The sequence below is a fragment of the Anomaloglossus baeobatrachus genome, chromosome 4 (assembly GCF_048569485.1).
Source record: "Anomaloglossus baeobatrachus isolate aAnoBae1 chromosome 4, aAnoBae1.hap1, whole genome shotgun sequence".
In the NCBI taxonomy this organism is placed as follows: Eukaryota; Metazoa; Chordata; class Amphibia; order Anura; family Aromobatidae; genus Anomaloglossus; species Anomaloglossus baeobatrachus.
Window position 1 is genome coordinate 543,150,692 of NC_134356.1, and position 19,342 is coordinate 543,170,033.

Here is a 19,342-nt window from a genome sequence, read left to right on the forward strand (position 1 = left end):
GGGTGTGGTAAGAGAGCCTGGTTGCTAGGTGGCGTAGGCAGGCACAAAGGGAAAAGAGAAGGAGGAGTAAACAGTCTGCAGCAGAGTGTGGAGGAGTGAGAAGCAGGAACGTGAAGCTCTGACAGGAGCAGCAGTGAAGGTCCCAGATGTGAGCCGGTTCAGAGCAGAGTCCAGGGAGCTCCGAGGAGAGCTGACCCCTTCCCCTGGGCTGCTGTAGTCTGACAGCGTCCGCGCAGTGGCTACCGACGGGGGAGAACGGTCACCTAGGAGTGCTACCCGAAACCCATCTCCAGCTAGAGAGAGAGCACAGAGTGGGAAGTAAGGAGACTGCTAGGGAGAACCAGGCCCAAACGGGCAGGAGATCCCGGAGTGGGGATAGATCCACCTTTCCCTGCTAAACCTGCCGGTGTGGGGCCCTCAAAGCCCACACCACAACACCACAAAAGCCGCAGCCACGTAGCCACAGTTAGGGCCCATAGCTCACAGGAGGCAAGCAGCTGGAGTGAGCTGGTCCAGGCCACAAGCAAACGGCAAACGAAGGGGAGTGAGGCTTCAGCAACTTCCCTGGGTGACCCCCATAGGGACTAAAAGTCGGGGTCACCCCAAACCACCAAGGGCTAAGGAAGGCGAGTTGGTAGTCACCATCAGAAGTCAGCCTGAAGGATACCTGGTTCCAGCCTGGTTCATCCCAGCTACGCCCGGGTTACTCACCCTGCCACCTGAAGTGAGTAAAAACCCTGAAAGACATTCTGCGTGTGTGGAGTTATTCTGCGCCTTGTGGTTCCACGCACCTACACAGGGCCCTGGGGCTTGCCTCACTCTCAGGAGGCTATTCCAACTAACTGCACTCACCATCAGCCCCAGGCGTCCCTCAACCTGCAGTGGCGGTCCCTACTGGCCGCAATACTGAGAGTGGCGTCACGACAAAAAGAAGATCTCCTACCTGTGACAAGATCCAGCCGAGTGGAGTCCCTGAAGGTAATGCACAGACACTACACCTGTGGGGCTTCACATCTGGCGTCACGAACAGGATAAGGACTAGACCTGTTCAGACAGGTGACCATGTGCCTGGGCGGTCCGCTTGAAAAATTGGAAGCGCCGCCATATTGCCACCATGAAAAGCGCGCTGAAAAACAACAGCAGCCCGCGCTGGAAGAAGTTACCGCCCACGAAGAGGTGTGGCTACCCAGAGATCCCCTGCAGAGTTCTGACCTCGCCAGTGAAGAGAGCGGAGGCGTCCAGAGACGTCGGGACAGAAAGGGAGCCAGAAGCCTGCTGCTGGGAGAGGAGCTGCTGAAAGAGGCAGAGCGGAAACTGAACAGCTTGCTACTAGAGGCAACGACGAGTCCACTGCTGGGAAATCGTACAGAAGAGGGCGCAGAAGAAATGGCGTCTGACCGCAGAAACCCAGAACCGGGCTCCGCTGCCTGGTGGTATCGGGAGCTGGCCCAGTTCTGCGACCGACTGGAGACCCGGGTCGTGGAGCAGATCAGAGAAGAACGCATGGAACTTCTGGAGATGGCTGCCGCGGTTCAGGCCTATGAAGGGAGAGCCGCGCGCCGAGCGCAAGACCGAGTGGCAACGACTCAGACCCCGATGCTGCCACCGATGGGTGAGTCCAGTATTACCCCTGCCGGCCCGGATGCCCCGACCCCTGCTGCCACGCCCGCGGTCCCTGAAGAGGCGCCCGGCGCGGCGACGCTGAGCCAGGCCGCAGCCACGCCAGGTGCGGCCCGCCAAGCCCAGGCCGCCGCAGCGATGCCCTGCTCGGCCCACCAAGACCCGGTCCCTGCAGCAACGCCCAGTCCGGTCCGCAGAGAACCGGCTGCCACCGCGACCCTCATCCGCGCTGCAGGTGTGACGCTGACCCAGGCCGCCGCCATGCTAGGCCCGGCCCGCCGAGACCCCACCGCAGCAGCAACGCTCGTCCGCGCCGCAAGTGAGGTGCTGAACCAGGCCGCAGCCACGTCCGGTGCGGCCCGCCAAGCTCCGATCGCTGCAGCGACGCCCAGCCCAGCCTGCACAGAGCCCATCGCAGCTGCGACGCCGATCCAGGCCGCCGCCATACAGGGCGCGGCCCGCCAAGACCAGGCCGCCGCCATGCCGGGCGCGGCCCGCCAAGACAAGATTGCATCACCATTTTCCCCGGCCTGTAAGGCCAGACCAGACACCGCTCCCCAGTCCAAAGAGGTCCCTGCTGGAAAGCCCACGCTGGGGGAGGACCCCGCATACTGGCAGCTGAAGGCTGACATGGAGGCCAAGTTTCCACAATGGTTGGTGGACCAGTACATACTCCCTCCGCATACCCCCAAGACGACTCCTGCAGCAATCATGCCAAAAAGATCTCTGCCTGGGCCTGCTGAAGAAAGTCCATCCCCAGCACTACCACCAAAGGAGTGCTCAGAAGAACTAAGGGGGAGGGGAGGCCAGGAAGCTGAGGAGCTGACTCAGGAGCCATCAGCAGTGGATCCATGCCCAGAGCCGGAGATGTTGCCATATTCTCGCTGGGATGAAGAGGAAGATTTATCTAGCAACCTCCCCTGGGAGCCTGCCAGCAGTGAAGCAGCCACCCAGCAGAATCAAGCCCGCAAGACACGGCGCCGTAGCCGAAACCAGTTGTCACCTGCTCCGCCATCCCCAGAGCAAAGAGATGACATAACGGCCAGAGACCTAGAAGAAAAACGGTTCCTGAGAAGAGCCAAAGCACAGGTCAGAGGACCCCTTTGTAGAGGAATTGTGGAAGACTTTAGCCTAAAATCAGGATACGGCTTCATAGTTGCACCTGGTATCAAAGAAGGCATTTTTGTCAATAGACGAGACGTCAGAGCCCACTTGCCCAGAGGACATCCTGGAAGAAACCTGAGAATGGGAGACTCCGTACAATTTACCATGCATCAAGGTGAAAGAGGCTGGTACGCGCTAGATGTAGCACCATGTCCTAAAGAAGAAGAAAGGAAAGATAGAAAAGGAACAGAGAAAGAACCTACTGATGAGACTACCACAGACGAAGAAAGAGGTCAAGGAAGTAACAGGTGCCGCAGCCCTACAGGCCCAAGCCCTGGTGAAGAGGAGTCTGCATAAGTCCATGTAACGTAAAGCAAGTTACCAGTTTGAAAAGTTTGTTTTGCAACGTTTTACAAGTTTAAGAATGTGCCCACATAAACTAATGTGAGAAATAAACCTTAAGGCTATGAACTGGCTATAGCCACAAACTCTCGCAGTGTAAATAGTTACACCAGAGGGCACCACCACCACCAGAGTCAGCCTGTTTAGGGGCTTGGCTCGTCTGCAACCAGGGAGCCCGTCCGTATATAGGGCCTTGGCTTACCTGCAACCAGAGAGCATGCCTGTTTACGGGGCCTGGCTCTCCACCACAAAGAGGGTACCTGGTCAGCACCAACTGTGAAGGCCGCCTCTGGATCCTGCCAGAAGTGGCTGAAGGCGCGGCTTCACCAGGCCAGGTATACCCTGAAGACCACCAGACCATGAAAGCCGCCTCTACATCCTGCCAGAAGTGGCTGAAGGCGCGGCCAACGTGAAAGGGTTTTGGGTGGGTTAACGGACTTGTGGGTGGAGGGTGGTGATGTATGGTACCTGGTGGTTTTAAATGTTTTACATGTTTTAATGTTTTATGCATTTTAAAATGTTGTCTTGCAGCCCGAGGACGTGCTGGTGATAACTAAGGGGGAATGTGGCGCCCCTGACCTGGTCAGGCACCACTGAGTACTGCACCCATGCTGGGGACAGTACAATACAGGTAATCCAGAAGGCTGACCGAGGTGTGACTAGACAGGCGCATAGTGATCAGGTCTCACACATGTACCTATGAGAGGACCCCTGGGGATCCCAGGAGGGGGAAAAGCCTTCACCTCCACTGGAATAGTGGAGGGGGCCAAAAGCCTCCATCTCCTCTCAAGGGGTGTGGTAAGAGAGCCTGGTTGCTAGGTGGCGTAGGCAGGCACAAAGGGAAAAGAGAAGGAGGAGTAAACAGTCTGCAGCAGAGTGTGGAGGAGTGAGAAGCAGGAACGTGAAGCTCTGACAGGAGCAGCAGTGAAGGTCCCAGATGTGAGCCGGTTCAGAGCAGAGTCCAGGGAGCTCCGAGGAGAGCTGACCCCTTCCCCTGGGCTGCTGTAGTCTGACAGCGTCCGCGCAGTGGCTACCGACGGGGGAGAACGGTCACCTAGGAGTGCTACCCGAAACCCATCTCCAGCTAGAGAGAGAGCACAGAGTGGGAAGTAAGGAGACTGCTAGGGAGAACCAGGCCCAAACGGGCGGCAGATCCCGGAGTGGGGATAGATCCACCTTTCCCTGCTAAACCTGCCGGTGTGGGGCCCTCAAAGCCCACACCACAACACCACAAAAGCCGCAGCCACGTAGCCACAGTTAGGGCCCATAGCTCACAGGAGGCAAGCAGCTGGAGTGAGCTGGTCCAGGCCACAAGCAAACGGCAAACGAAGGGGAGTGAGGCTTCAGCAACTTCCCTGGGTGACCCCCATAGGGACTAAAAGTCGGGGTCACCCCAAACCACCAAGGGCTAAGGAAGGCGAGTTGGTAGTCACCATCAGAAGTCAGCCTGAAGGATACCTGGTTCCAGCCTGGTTCATCCCAGCTACGCCCGGGTTACTCACCCTGCCACCTGAAGTGAGTAAAAACCCTGAAAGACATTCTGCGTGTGTGGAGTTATTCTGCGCCTTGTGGTTCCACGCACCTACACAGGGCCCTGGGGCTTGCCTCACTCTCAGGAGGCTATTCCAACTAACTGCACTCACCATCAGCCCCAGGCGTCCCTCAACCTGCAGTGGCGGTCCCTACTGGCCGCAATACTGAGAGTGGCGTCATGACAAAAAGAAGATCTCCTACCTGTGACAAGATCCAGCCGAGTGGAGTCCCTGAAGGTAATGCACAGACACTACACCTGTGGGGCTTCACAACAGAACTGTAGTGTATCCATAAAAGAAATGTTCTCACACCATACCGATTTCGGAACCAAAACAAAACCTGCTGCAATTTTTTTTTCTCATGCCGAATACAGCTGTGAAAAAAAACACAGATCTGTACTTTCTTGAATAGCATTGGTCTGAGTGCAGTACCTTTTTTATCAGGTTGCACTAATAGGATTTATACGCTCGTTTGTTATACGTGTTTGTGTTGTTATTTTACTAGGGGAAAAATAAGGATTGAAAAGGGGTTATCTGAGTTGTGGACAACCCCTTTAATGGATAGAATTGATACTAGAGTTAATATTGATCAGCACCCTTACTTTTTGTGATCGGTGAGTAGAAAGCTCATGGAGAGAGACGCTGGCAACGTAATGTGCACAAAATGGCAGCGGCCAGCAAATCACAGTAATGCCACAGCCAAAATGGCTGTAGCATTAGGCCCCTTTCACACGTCAGTGATTCTGGTACGTTTGTGCTTTTTTTGTAAACGTACCAGAATCACTGACATACGCAGACCTATTATTATCAATGGGTCTGCTCACAGATCAGTGATTTTTCACTGCACGTGTCTCCGTGCAGCGTGCACCCGTGTCCGTGATTGCTGCACGGAGACATGTCCATTTTTTTCTGGCATCACGGATGTCCCACGGACCACACTATGGTGTGATCCGTGAAACACGTGCCAGAAAAAAAACGTGCTTCTAAAATAAAAAGCATTTTTACTCACCCGGCCCCAGCGATGTCCTCTGCAGCCCGTGCAGCTTGCTGGTTCTAAGCCGGCTCATTACTGTCGCGCATATTCATGATGCACGACACAGCCGACCCGGAAGCAGCTGCTGCGGAGGTCAGCGCCGGCCGGATGCTGCACCACGGGAGCGATCAGCACCATGGAGAGCGGGAGCGCGCACAGGTGAGTTGATTTCTAAATGCAATCACGGGCCACGGAGAATGGAGCCCGGATTGCACTTAGACAACCCACGTGTGCCGAGAATGATTGGTTAAGAAGGCCAACATGTTTAGTGGCTGCAAATCAGGTGCCAAACCTGTTTAGCGGGACATCCGAATATACCGAGGTGAATACATCATTACTCGCTATATAACGAATACCGCAAATACCGTACAATTCTGCGAAAAGTAATGAATACATTTGCTCATCACTATTGTGCAACCAAATATTAAGTTAAGGGTCCCATCATTTCTGTCTAGGCCTATTTCATGAGTTTTATTTTTTAAAATTTCTGTGGAAGCATGGTTGAAAAGCAATGTCTGACTTTCATTTGTTCATTTTCATAGATTTTTTTATTTATTATTACCTTTGGCAGATTCAAGTTATTTGTGACCATTGTGGGTTTTTCTTTCATTAAATGAGGGGTACCAACAATTTTGACCACGTGTGTATATGTGTTTGTACACTGATCAAAAATATATACTGTATATAGCACTTTTGTTTTTGCTCTGATTTTTCATGAGCTGAACTCAAAGATCTAAGACTTTTTCTCTCAAATATTGTTCACAAATTTGTTTAAAATTGGTTAGTGAGCACATCTGCTTTGCCTAAGTAATCCATCCACCTCACAGGTATGGCATATAAAGATGCCGATTAAAGGGAACCTGTCAGCAACCATTCATAGATGCCGGGACTGCCAGTGGGTGGGGGAAGCAATGAATATGTATGAAGGATAATGAGCTGCCCCGGAAATACAGTAAGTGGCCTGGAAACAGACCTACAGCCACGCGTAGACCAGTAAGTATAAAGTGCTTGCCTCATTCTTATTTTCTTTGTTTTTTCTGTTTTTTTATTTTTTAATTACCCAGGTGGCCGGACTCGGATCGTTGCCCAGAGTTCCTTGAGAACTCTGGGCCTGGGGTCAGTGCTCGGGTTCTTTTGAAACCACACGGATCCGGACTTTTACAGTCCGGGTCTGCCCATCATTAGTTACATGTTTTTTAGCAACATTACCTGTTGTGAGATGACGCATTGCACGTTAGCACTTTTTTAAATTATTTATTATACATGTTGGTGCGATTGTCTGTATTTTGTATCATTGTATACAACTATGCTACTCACCTTGCAAATAAATGTTTTATTATGCACCAGTCCCCCTTTTTCTTTTAGGTAAGCTTACCACATTTTTTTCACTTGTCTTTTTTTAGATAAACTAACAAATTATTGTGTTTTAATATTATTGCTTTCTTTGACCTTTATTTTGTCGTTTGTGTTGGTGAACCTTACATATTTGATACCGATTGGTCTTTTTTCTTGGCAACACCATAGTACTAAGTATATGGTACAGTATATTTGATATTATCACTTGGTTATCACCATTTCATTGTAATGATAAAGACACTACTATTGTACCATTATCTATTCTGCTGTTTTCCTCAATTCTCAACTCCCTGCTCTGTTATGTACAGCACTCCAAATAGGGGGAAAGGGTTTTTTTTTTTTAAAAATCAATAAAATTGGAGAATAAGGAACTGTGGGAAGTCTTTATTCAAATAAACTTTATTTTCCCGTGTGTGTTTTTTTTTTTAATTCAGCTAGACACCCTCCCATTACTAACCACTGTCCTTGATGCCAGCTGTTAATTCACAGCTGACATCAACCACAAACGTATTACCCCAATTGCCACCATACCAGGCAATTGGGAAGAGTCGGGCAACGTGCCAGAATTGGCGTATCTAATGGCCACTTCTGTGGTGGCTGTGGGCTACTATTCTAGACTGGGAAGGGCTAAACAACCATGGGTCTTGCCAGCCTGATAATACCAGCCCTCAGCTGTCTGCTTTACCTTTGTTGGTTATCAAAAATAGAGAGACTCCATGCTGTTTTTTCTTAATTATTTATTTAAATAATTTAAAAAAAAAAAAGGCGTGGGATCCCCTTTATTTTTGATAACCAGCAAAGGTAAAGCAGACAGCTGAGGGCGACAGCTTTACCTGCACTAGTTATAAAAAATAGGAGGGAGCCCATGTCATTTTTTTTCCCAACAGCCTTTACACAAAACGTATTAGCATACAAACAGCACCCAAACTCCAAACCCAGACACAAGCTTTTTCTTAAAAGTTTGTGTTTGAGTTTGTGTTCCGGACACCTGGTCTCCAGTACGAGCCCTGGACTTTATCGTTCAGATTCACTCATCCTTTTTGAGGACCAATAAAAAAAATACATACCACTGGAGGCATATATCTGAATAGCCTGTATACAGAGAGTAATATTATCAGACTTTGTCAGATTTCTTCTTATTAAACTTAGGGTAACATCAGTGGCTTCTAGTTTCTGTGCTCTTTCTCCAAAGAAAGCATCTACAAAAAAAAAGAAATATACATAATGCATATTGTATCACTATATCTCTGCTATTATCCTCGGTTTGGCTTACTGTTGCTATATACTTGTCCTTTTGACATAAACATGAGACCATTTTTTTGTCAAATGCAAAGGGCAAAAATAACATTTCCGGAATGTGAATATTCACTGTATTTGTATTCATAGACTCCTCATGTGTAAAATGTAGATAAATCCCTATTAATGTAATGTATGCCATGTCAATAGACGAGATGCATATAAAATCTGCATTCATGCAGTGAATATTAATTCAAATCATATTTCCAAATCAGGAAAGACCATCAATATTTAGATGTAGGGGGTCCCATTTCTGAAAGCCTAATAATCATCAGAATTAATTACTTTTCATATGGTTATGACTGTCCATGATACTATAGCTCAGCCCTATTCATGTCAATGGTACAGTTTCCCTGTCTGCTCAATCCCGACCTGACTATCAGGCTTGTGAGCCTATGTCAGACAAAGCAATTAGAGAAAGCACTGTCAATGGCTTTCAAGTGCTCCTTCTACTATTGTTGACTTTGCTATAGTTGTGATGTAGGAAGCATACTGTATATGGTAGACATTGGTGAGGATTTTGGGAGGTTTCTCGAAAACTTCGTCCTATAATGGACACCTCGCAGGATAATCCATACTTGCTAGTCTAACCTTACTTTATGATGCCCATCTGGTCCTATGAAACAAATCTCCAGCTCCATTCACATAACGCTGTGGAAGAAATCCAATGCGTCTGAATTTTCCAATGTTAATAAGGGGCCTTGCAGGTGACAATTTTTTTGCAAAATGGCCAATAAGTCCTACACTCACCTTCACGCCATCAGCTATAGCTGGACGGTTTAGTTGACAAATTTGACTCTTAAATGGTGGTTTTGGTTTATTTTTTTTTTCATAAGTTAATACCATAGTAAATATGAAAATTTTGCAATATAAACTATTTTATCCTATCTCCTACTAGATTGAGCTTTCACTCTCAATTTATATGTAACATTTAATAACACATTTTCCCATAACTGAGATAGGAGATTATATTTGTGCTCTAAAAGTTCTATGGAGAGGGAATGGTGGGGAGTAGGGAGAGCTAGAGGCAGAAATCGACATTCTGCTACAGGTTCTGCTGAAACCAGTGTTAGGCCCTGTGCACACACTGCTTTTTTTTTGCTCCGTTTTTGCTGCATTTGGTGCAGAATTGGTGCAGTTTGTGTTCATAAACTTCATGCAGTCCTTCCCCAGCAAAGTATATGGGAAATCCAAAATGCTGTGCGCATGTTGCTTCTTTTTTCCTTACAGGTTTTGCTGCAGTTTTTTTGCAACAAAAAGAAGCAGCATGTGATTTTTTTTTCTGCATGTCCCTGCGTTTCTTCCTGTGTATTGTCACTGATAATGTTAAAAAACGCAGGGACAAAAACGCAGGCAAAAACGCACCAAAAACGCATCAAAAACGCACAAAAACGCTGTAAAAACACATGCCTTTTTTGGGTGCATTTTTCTGCAAGAGGGTGATTTTCACTGGAGAAACAAATCTGCAGTGTGCGCACATAGCCTTACAGTTTAAAACTGGGGACACACGGGCTTTATTGTGAGTCAGTCGCATGACACTTGGCTCCCGCTCTGCTGGAGTGTAAGCCGAGTGTTATGCGACTGTCATGCCACTGTGATCACAGCACAGCCACGGAGGAGGAGGGTCAACGCTGCGAAGGAGAGGGAGGGATGAATCTCCCCATCTCCTCCATTATCAGCCGATGTGATTCCCACACTGCACTCACATTACACCGGTGTAATGCGAGTGCAATGCAATGTTTCTCTCGCCCCCATTGACTTGAATGGGGGCGAGTGAAATAGGATCGCATTCCACCCACAGCATGCTGTGATCGTTTTCTCGGTTCGATAAGGGCAGAGAAAAAAAATTGCTCATGGGAGCGACCCATAGAGTAACATTGGACCGAGAGGAATGCCATTTTTTTATTGCATGCCACATGCTCCGTTTTACTCGCTGTGTGTGCTTACCCTAACCGTCACCATCTTTCTCCAGTATGAATGCAACACAATACATAAAATACAAATAAACTTAAAATGGCATTATTGAGACTATTAATATAGAGTAGGAAATCTAAAATTAACTCATCTAATAGCAATTAATGGGAGTGATCACTAAACTATTTGCAGATCTCTCTTCTTCCCATTTACTGATCATTTGAACTAATAAGATTATATCTATCAATGAAAAATGTTTTTTTTATGTCCAAATACTCCATTCACTACTGTAAAGTTGGTTTGATTCAATATAATATGACAAGTATTGAAAAAGAGTGAAATATGAGTATTAGGAATCCCACAGATACAGTACCTCTCTGGCCTACTTTGACGATAAGGCGGAGGAGCGGTAGTAATAGACTATGGTCAATGGAATCTGATCTTGCAAAATTTACCAGGGTTTGAAGAAGAGCTTCACTACCACCCTTAGAAATCATGTAGTGAATTCTGCGGTGAGTTCCTAGAAGAAACAAGTAAAAAAATGTATCCTTAAGGTTCTGTTCAGATGAGAGCTAAACATATCAAATTCATGTATAGAAAGTAGTGTTGGCAGATAGCTCCTGCACCCTAAAACTTTTTCCGTTTTTATAGTTTTATCTCATTACAAACACTTCTGCAGCTGCAAGTTTAATGAATCTCCTTCCCCTTAAGCTGACTGCCATGCGATAAACTCTAGCTCCCACCTGGCCAGAATCCTACTCCACACTGATGAGGGGCAATACCCCGAAACAGCTGTCTGTGGATGGATATCTCAAAAAATACAAAATTATCCCCGGCACTCCAAGAGAAAAAAGAAACAATGTCTGGGTATTTTTGATGTTTTTTATTGTGAATAGTCTTATCTCGACGTTTCGGTCATACCTTGACCTTTATCAAGAGAATTAATCAGACTATGAAGCAGAGAAATCAGTATGTACATACTACTCGAGGGAGGGAGCAATACGAGTCACCACTCATATGAAGAGGAACTTATCAGGTGCGTATGAGCGCTGTGACTGAATAATAGACAATCGGGATCAGCCAGTCAATAGTCTATGGGGTAATCATGTAGTGGTATTCCACCGAGGTAGAAAGTCGTATGTCGTGACTGTCCAATAATTGGCTACTGTATAGGTGCCATGACAATCTTGTTAGTGAGCAGAGGACCTGTCAAACAGCATGAAATGGTGTGCGGGAGGTAATGTGTCTCTGGAAACTTGTGACACCAATACATTAGCTATAAGACATATAGCCCACAATGCCAAATGTTAATCTATGAGCAGCCGTGAAATAAGGTCGTATAGGAGACCTTCTTAAAGGAGTAGTGGAGTAGGTGAAATTGTCATGACAGTGTCGGTATTACACCTATGCTATGGGAATGGTGGCTGGCTACTGACTGTCAGTAGCCAGCCACCATTCCCCCTGGACACAAGCCTGTATCATCTCATACACCAGGTCTTTGACCTTTTTCCAAGTTACCACTTTTGAGCATAGCCCTGGCATAGGACACTGTTACCATATAGGCTGTTTCCCTTTTGAGTCCGCAGCATAGGTGTCTGATTAATTCTCTTGATAAAGGTCAAGGTATGACCGAAACGTCGAGATAAGACTATTCACAATAAAAAACATCAAAAATACCCAGACATTGTTTCTTTTTTCTCTTGGAGTGCCGGGGATAATTTTGTATTTTTGGAGTATTGACTGTTTCCCTAGAGCACCCGCATTCATAGTGAGCCAGGTCTATACGAATTTGTGGATGGATATCTGGCCTTGGTATTTCCCTTATATCTTTAAACTTGTCAAAAAGTTGGATATTGACTAAAAGGGCCACTTAACCTTTTCGCACCAGAGCCTGTTTTTGCCTTCGTGACCGGACCAATTTTTTTATTTCTGACCAGTGTCACTTTGACAGGTTATAACTCTAAAACGCTTCAATGGATCCCGTCAATTCTGAGATTGTTTTTTTATGACATATTGTACTTCAAGATAGTGGAAAAATTAAGACGATATATTTTGTGTTTTTTTGTGACAATATCGAAAATTTGGTAAAAAGTTAGAAAATTTTGCAATTTTCAATATTTTATTTTTATGCCCTTAATCCAGAGGGTTATGTCCCACAAAATAGTTAATAAAAAACATTTCCCACATGCCTACTTTACATCTGCGCAATTTTGGAAACATAACTTTTTTTTGTTAGGAAGTTATAAGGGGTCAAAGTTCATCAGCAATTTCTCATTTTTCCAACAAAATTTCCCAAATAATTTTTTTAGGGACCATACCCTATTTTTAGTGACTTTGAGGGGCCTAAGTGACAGAAAATACCCAAAAGTGACACCATTCTGAAAACTACACCCCTCACACTGGTCAAAATCATATCCAAGAAGTTTATTAACCCTTCCAGTTCTTAATAGAAACTAAAGCAATATGGAAGGGAAAAATGAAAATTTTACTTTTTCCCACAAAAATGTAACTTTAGCCACAAATCTTTAATTTTTACAAGGGTAAAAAGAAAAATGGAACCATATAGATTGTTGTACAATTTCTCCTGAATACGTTGATACCCTATATGTGCTGGAAAACTACTCTATGGATGCATGGCAGGGCTCAGAAGGCAAGGAGCGTCATTTGGTTTTTGGAATGCAAAACTGTCTGGAATGGATTGCGGACGCCATGTCTCATTTGGAGTCCCCCTGATGTGCCTAAACAGTGGAGCTCCCCCACATGTCACCCCATTTTGTAAACTAGACCCCTTAAGGAATGTATATTGATGTATAATGAACACTTTAAACCTACAGGTGCTTCACAGAATGTAATAACACTAAACCGTGAAAATTAAAAAATGAAATTTTCCCATAAAAATGTAACTTTAGCCACAAATCTTTAATTTTTACAAGGGTAAAAGGAAAAATTGAACCATATAGTTTGTTGTACAATTTCTCCTGAATGCGTTGATACCCTATATGTGCTGGAAAACTACTCTATGGATGCATGGCAGGGCTCAGAAGGCAAGGAGCGTCATTTGGTTTTTGGAATGCAAAACTGTCTGGAATGGATTGCGGACGCCATGTCTCATTTGGAGTCCCCCTGATGTGCCTAAACAGTGGAGCTCCCCCACATGTCACCCCATTTTGTAAACTAGACCCCTTAAGGAATGTATATTGATGTATAATGAGCACTTTAAACCTACAGGTGCTTCACAGAATGTAATAACACTAAACCGTGAAAATTAAAAAATGAAATTTTCCCATAAAAATGTAACTTTAGCCACAAATCTTTAATTTTTACAAGGGTAAAAGGAAAAATTGAACCATATAGTTTGTTGTACAATTTCTCCTGAATGCGTTGATACCCTATATGTGCTGGAAAACTACTCTATGGATGCATGGCAGGGCTCGGAAGGCAAGGAGCGCCATTTGACTTTTGGAGCATGTGTATTCCTAGACTAGTTTGAGGACTCCATTTGCAGAGCTGCTAACTGCAATAACAGCAGAATCCCCCCTGAAGTGACCCCTTTGTGGAAATTACACCCCACTGGAAATTCATATTTAGGTTTAATGACAAGTTTCACTTCATCAATTATTTCCAGAAACAAGCACGCAGTGGATGTTTTTAGTGCAAAATTTGCAAATATGCCATAGTAGTGCTCAATATATTGTACCGTGTATAATTTACTATTTCCATGTATTTGAATGATAAAAGGGGATACTTTTATACTATTTAAAAACGTGCTTCTGTGTGGAAGATTTTAAAGCATTCAGTGAGGCATAAGGCTGGTAATGAAGGGCATTGTGGGCAATAATAGCGGGTATCATGTCTCACTCCTCTCTTGGTACATACACGACATCTTCTCTGGGGATTCCTTTTGGTTGCTGATGGTGGAATGAGTGCTATAAAATGTCGCTCAGTCAGTCTTTTGACATTTTCAGATTCTAATGGATAAGTGGGGCCAAAATTTGCAAAAAGTAAATTTTCGATTACCTTTTCTTGATAATCAATGAAAGTTTCTGAATGTCCTGCTTTTTTATATAACACAAAAGAATTGTATGTGGCAACCTGAAACAAGTGAATGACTAACTTTTTGTACCAGGTGTAGGATTTTCTTGATACCTGGTATGGCTGTAGAACCTGGTCTGCAAGGTCCACACCCCCCATGTATTTGCTGTATTCAATGATTGACACTGGCTTTAGCTTTGGAGTAGTGGACCTTAATTCTTCAACAGCCGTTGTGGCATCTGTGTGGATTGAGCTGAGCATATAAATATCTTTTTTATCCCTATACTTGAGGGCAAGCAGCTTTCCACTGCGAACAGCTCCTGACTGCCCCTTTTGGAACTTTTCGTTCACCAAAGATTGCGGAAACCCCTGACGGTTTTTACGAATGGTCCCACAAGCCCCTATGTTGCATTCAACCAGGCTTTTAAATAGTGGTATGCTGGAGTAGTAATTGTCCACATATAGATTATAGCCTTTTTGTAAAAATGGACTAATCAGTTCCCAAACAATTTTTCCAGATGTCCCCAAATAAGTAGGGCATCCTTGTGGGTTTAGCTGGCTGTCTTTCCCCTCATAAATGCGAAAAGCTGATATGTATCCAGTTGAGCTCTCGCACATTTTATATAGCTTTATTCCAAACCTTGCCCTCTTAGATGGAATAAATTGTTTGAGGTGCAGTCTTCCTTTGAATTTTACAAGGGACTCATCGATGGAAATGTTTTGTGTTGGGGTGTAGAGCCGTAAGAAGGTTTCTGTGAACTCTTCGATGATGGGTCTGAGTTTATATAGTCGGTCATGTTCTGGGGCATTTCTAGGCAGACATTGACTATTGTCATTAAAATGCCAAAATCTCATCAGAATTTCATAGCGACTCCTAGGAATAACGGCAGGAAACATTGGGGTGGCGTAAACAGGGCTGTTGGACCAGTAAGACCGAATACTTGGTTTTTTAACAAGTCCCATGGCAAATGTAAGCCCTAAAAATGTTCTCATTTCAGCACAATTTGTTGGCCTCCATGAATTTGATCTGGCATAATAGGATTGAGGATTCTTGGTGATAAATTGGGAAGCGTATAAGTTTGTTTGCAGGACAATATGCTCTAGCAACCTATCTGTCACAAACAAATTAAAAAAATTAACTGGCCCAAAACCTTCCACCTCCACATTTATACCAGGGTTAGCAGTAAAATCAGGGATGAAAGGGGTAGCTGAATCTGGAGCTTCCCATCTGGGAAATGCTACATCAAAAGGCAAAGCATTTTGTACATTGGCATCCGCCAATTCACTCGTACTAGGGACCTCGCTTGTACTGGCCATCGTTCCCTGATTTGGAGCCGTTTCTCCAGTAGCGCTATTTGCCTCTCCTGTACTGGTTCTGGTCGTTTTTGAGGATGGACCAGACTGACTGCTCATTTCTGAGCCATCACTGGCGCTGCCACTAAAGCCCTCAAAATCCTCATCACTACCTGACTGAACACTTTCCTCACTGTCAGAGCAGAAAAGGGCATACACCTGCTCTGCAGTATAAAACCGACGAGCCATTTTATTACTTTTTAGATTTTTATATATATAATGTACTCAACAGTACGCTACTAACTGATTGACGCTACTGACAGATTAACACTACTGATTGATAAAAATTTATTTTTGATCAATTTTTAATCTTTATATATTACTAAATTATTTATCTAACTTATCTAATCAACTTATATTATACTAAACTATACTTTATTCTATACTACACTATACTGTATTCTATACTATACTATACTGTATTCTATACTGTATTATATACTACACTATACTATATTCTATACTATACTGTATTCTTACTATACTATACTGTATTCTATAATGTATTCTATACTATACTGTATTATATACTGTATTCTATACTACACTATACTGTATTCTATACTATACTGTATTATATACTGTATTATATACTACACTATACTGTATTCTATACTATACTACACTATACTGTATTCTATACTATACTACACTATACTGTATTCTATACTATACTGTATTCTATTCTATACTATACTACACTATACTGTATTCTATGCTATACTATACTGAACATCTACCCTATCTAACCCTATATGCTGCCTAACTGGGAAAAGGGGGAATTGATTTCTATAGATGTAATATGTGGGTTTTTTTACTGTGTGAAAAATCGCTGACTGACAGAGCTCCTGTCAGCAGCACTTGTCACACTGTTTCTCCTCAGATCAGTCACACACGGACGATCTGAGGTGAAGCAGTGTTTTATACCGGCAGATCGCCCAGGCAAGTTTGTAACTACAACAAACTTTCCCAGCGATCGTTTTCATTGGTTAGCGCGGCGCTGACGTCACCAGGACCTGAACCAATCAGATCCTGGTGAGGTCAGGGGTCGCAGCTAGCGTCCTGCACCGGAATCCCGGCGCTTACAGGTACCATACGGTCACGATCGCTGCAAAACCGCGGACCGTTCATAAACGTTGGCGCTGCACAAAGCCCAGCAAGCGCCGACGTTTATATACCGTCCGCGGTCGGGAAGAGGTTAATATGGTGGTTATGGTGGCCTCCTAAAAAGAGCCACTCCTTGGCTGGGTCCTTCCCGGAGGGATATCTGGCTGGTTTCTGTGTTGAGAATCCTAGCAGAGGCTCCACGGACTTTATTTGCATATTTCCCAGGGGGCAATGTACCTAGGGTGTCACTGTGTTGAGCGCCCTCGCTGGCTGCCGGCAGTGTTTACTCTGGCTGGTCTCCCCGAGATCAGTGATTGTTTTGTCTTATGCGATAAATCTGAAAGATGTTTATAATCATGCTCATGTCTCTTCTGTTCCCACCACTTTGTAGTCACATAAAGTTGTGCAGTGACATCAGTGAGAAAAGTAGACTGTCATTACATGTCTCATACTGAAAGCTGCTGTAAACTACTGTGGGGGCATTTTTTTTCTCCCTTGTATGTTGTTGTCTGTTTATGATTGGTCAACCTCATGCAGGAGGAAGAAATTCACATCCTTAAAAACAACTGTCATGTAATGCCCTGTTGAACTGTAATATAAATTTAAATTTCAACTGGTAAAAGATCCTCTTTTGACACTACCCATTATGACATTATGATTGCTGTTTATATCAAACACTTTATCTATGACATAACAGGGAATGTAACCTCATTACCATGCATATGATAGCAACACCAGCTTTACAATGTCATCCCAACACACAGGCAATGTAAAGGAAATGTCCCAAAATTATGCCATCATCATCTGTGATGTCATTACACCAATAACAGTTATTTACTGAATATAATATACAGTGTTTCTACAATTAACATTGTTTTCTACAATTAGATTAATTTATTTTACTTGAAAAAAAATCCTTCCAATTCTTATAATATATTTGGTAGTGTATGTCTTTTGTTCTCCTAATAATTACTATGTGGATATAAGTTGCCTTACTGTATGTATTGAAAGCTTTTCTCATGTGAGGACAGTAGGGATGAGCGAGCACTAAAGTGCTCATTACTCGGCTCGAACAGGCCTGACACTCGGACCCGATTAATTTGAGTAACGAGCAGGGCCAGATTAAGGTTGGTGGGGGCCCCATAACGTTAACATTTTTAGCCATAACAGTAGAGCGCGAACTGTAGCATTTAGATATAAATCCAATGAACATTTATCTTATCCTGTTCTGCCACATTCAGATTTACAGTACTACAATACAGACACAGTCCAGGATCACTCACAGCCGTCACTTATACACAGAAAGTAGAGTTACTCACATATTTTTTATTGATCCCAATGTTAAGGCAGCCAGGGCCGGCTCCAGGTCTTTGTGGCCTCCGGGTGAATGATGGGCACTGCAGCCAAAATTTGAGATGCTGCCACCTGACTGCAGGCCCCCTATGCTAATTTTAGGTGGTTTCTCCCCCTGGAAAGACTCACCAGCTACCCCCGGCTCCTGTGGTATGACCTGATCGGATATAGGTCATTGCGCTGCCCAACTTCCGGTCTCTTTGTTCCTGGACCCGGACCTGTTTGGGCGGCCGGTAGCGTGTACCCGCTTCGGAGGGCGGTAAGAGAGCTATCAGCAGAGAGGGAAGAGTTTTGCCCACGGCGCTTTAGCTGTGAGCGGCTCCCTCCCTGCTGAGGCACAGGTGACATGTGCCGGCAAGCGGTGTTTTTCAGGGAAATACCCGCCCGCCGGTCCGCCTGTGCAAGCCGTCTGTCACAAATCCCCCATCAGCAGGGAAGGAAGCGTCCTACTCACAGCACTGTTAGTTGTGAGTGGCTTCCTCCCTGCTGAGGCTCCAGCTAGGTGTGCCGGCGAGCGGCGTTCTGAGTGAGCTACCCGCCCGCCGGTCAGCTGGAGCCCGCCCCTCAGTGTAAAAAGAACGCGAAAGCGCTTTTTTGATTATGGCGCCGCCCACCCGCCGCCCTGCCTCCGCCAGCGGTGGGTGCGAGTGCAGGCTGTGAGCCGGCGCGGTCCCTGATGCAGCGCAGATGGAAGCGCTGCAGCGGAGGACCCGCCGGACTTGTGGGAATAACAAACCCCGTGCCCCTGCTCCTTCCACCGCCCTGTCACCGCTGCCCTGTCACAGCCAGTACAGGGGAGCGGGGAGAATGCGGGGGCAGGCTGCGGATGGGCACAGCCACTGATGCAGCTCGGATTGGAGGTGCTGCATTGGTGTATGTGCTGACTGCAGAAGTCAGCAGAAGCCACCCATCCCATATTGGTATCCCCAGACAAGTTAAAATAAATAAATTATAAAAAATAAATAAATAAATTATAAATAAAAAATAAATAAATTAAATAAATAAATAATAAATAAAATAAATAAACAAATAAATTAAATAAATAAATTATAAAAAAAAATAAATAAATAAATAAATTATAAAAAATAAATAAATAAATTATAAATAAAAAATAAATAAATTAAATAAATAAATTATAAATAAAATAAATAAATAAATAAATTAAATAAATAAATTATAAATAAAAAAAAAAAAAAAGCTGTTAGTCATGAAGGAGCTAGGGGTCATCTGGGCTCCCACT

The 19,342-nt window shown here is 44.7% G+C and overlaps 1 protein-coding gene across 1 annotated transcript in view; it reads right to left on the reverse strand.

The window, feature by feature from the left end:
- The window catches only part of AGBL1 (AGBL carboxypeptidase 1), a 1,396,462-nt gene that overhangs the window by 1,233,825 nt on the left and 143,295 nt on the right, over positions 1–19,342 (reverse strand). The window contains exons 3-4 of the mRNA XM_075345952.1: positions 10,631–10,777; positions 8,115–8,246 (exon numbers count right to left, since the gene is read on the reverse strand). Of these exons, the coding sequence (XP_075202067.1) occupies positions 8,115–8,246; positions 10,631–10,777 (279 nt within the window). The remainder of the gene's footprint in view (positions 1–8,114; positions 8,247–10,630; positions 10,778–19,342) is intronic.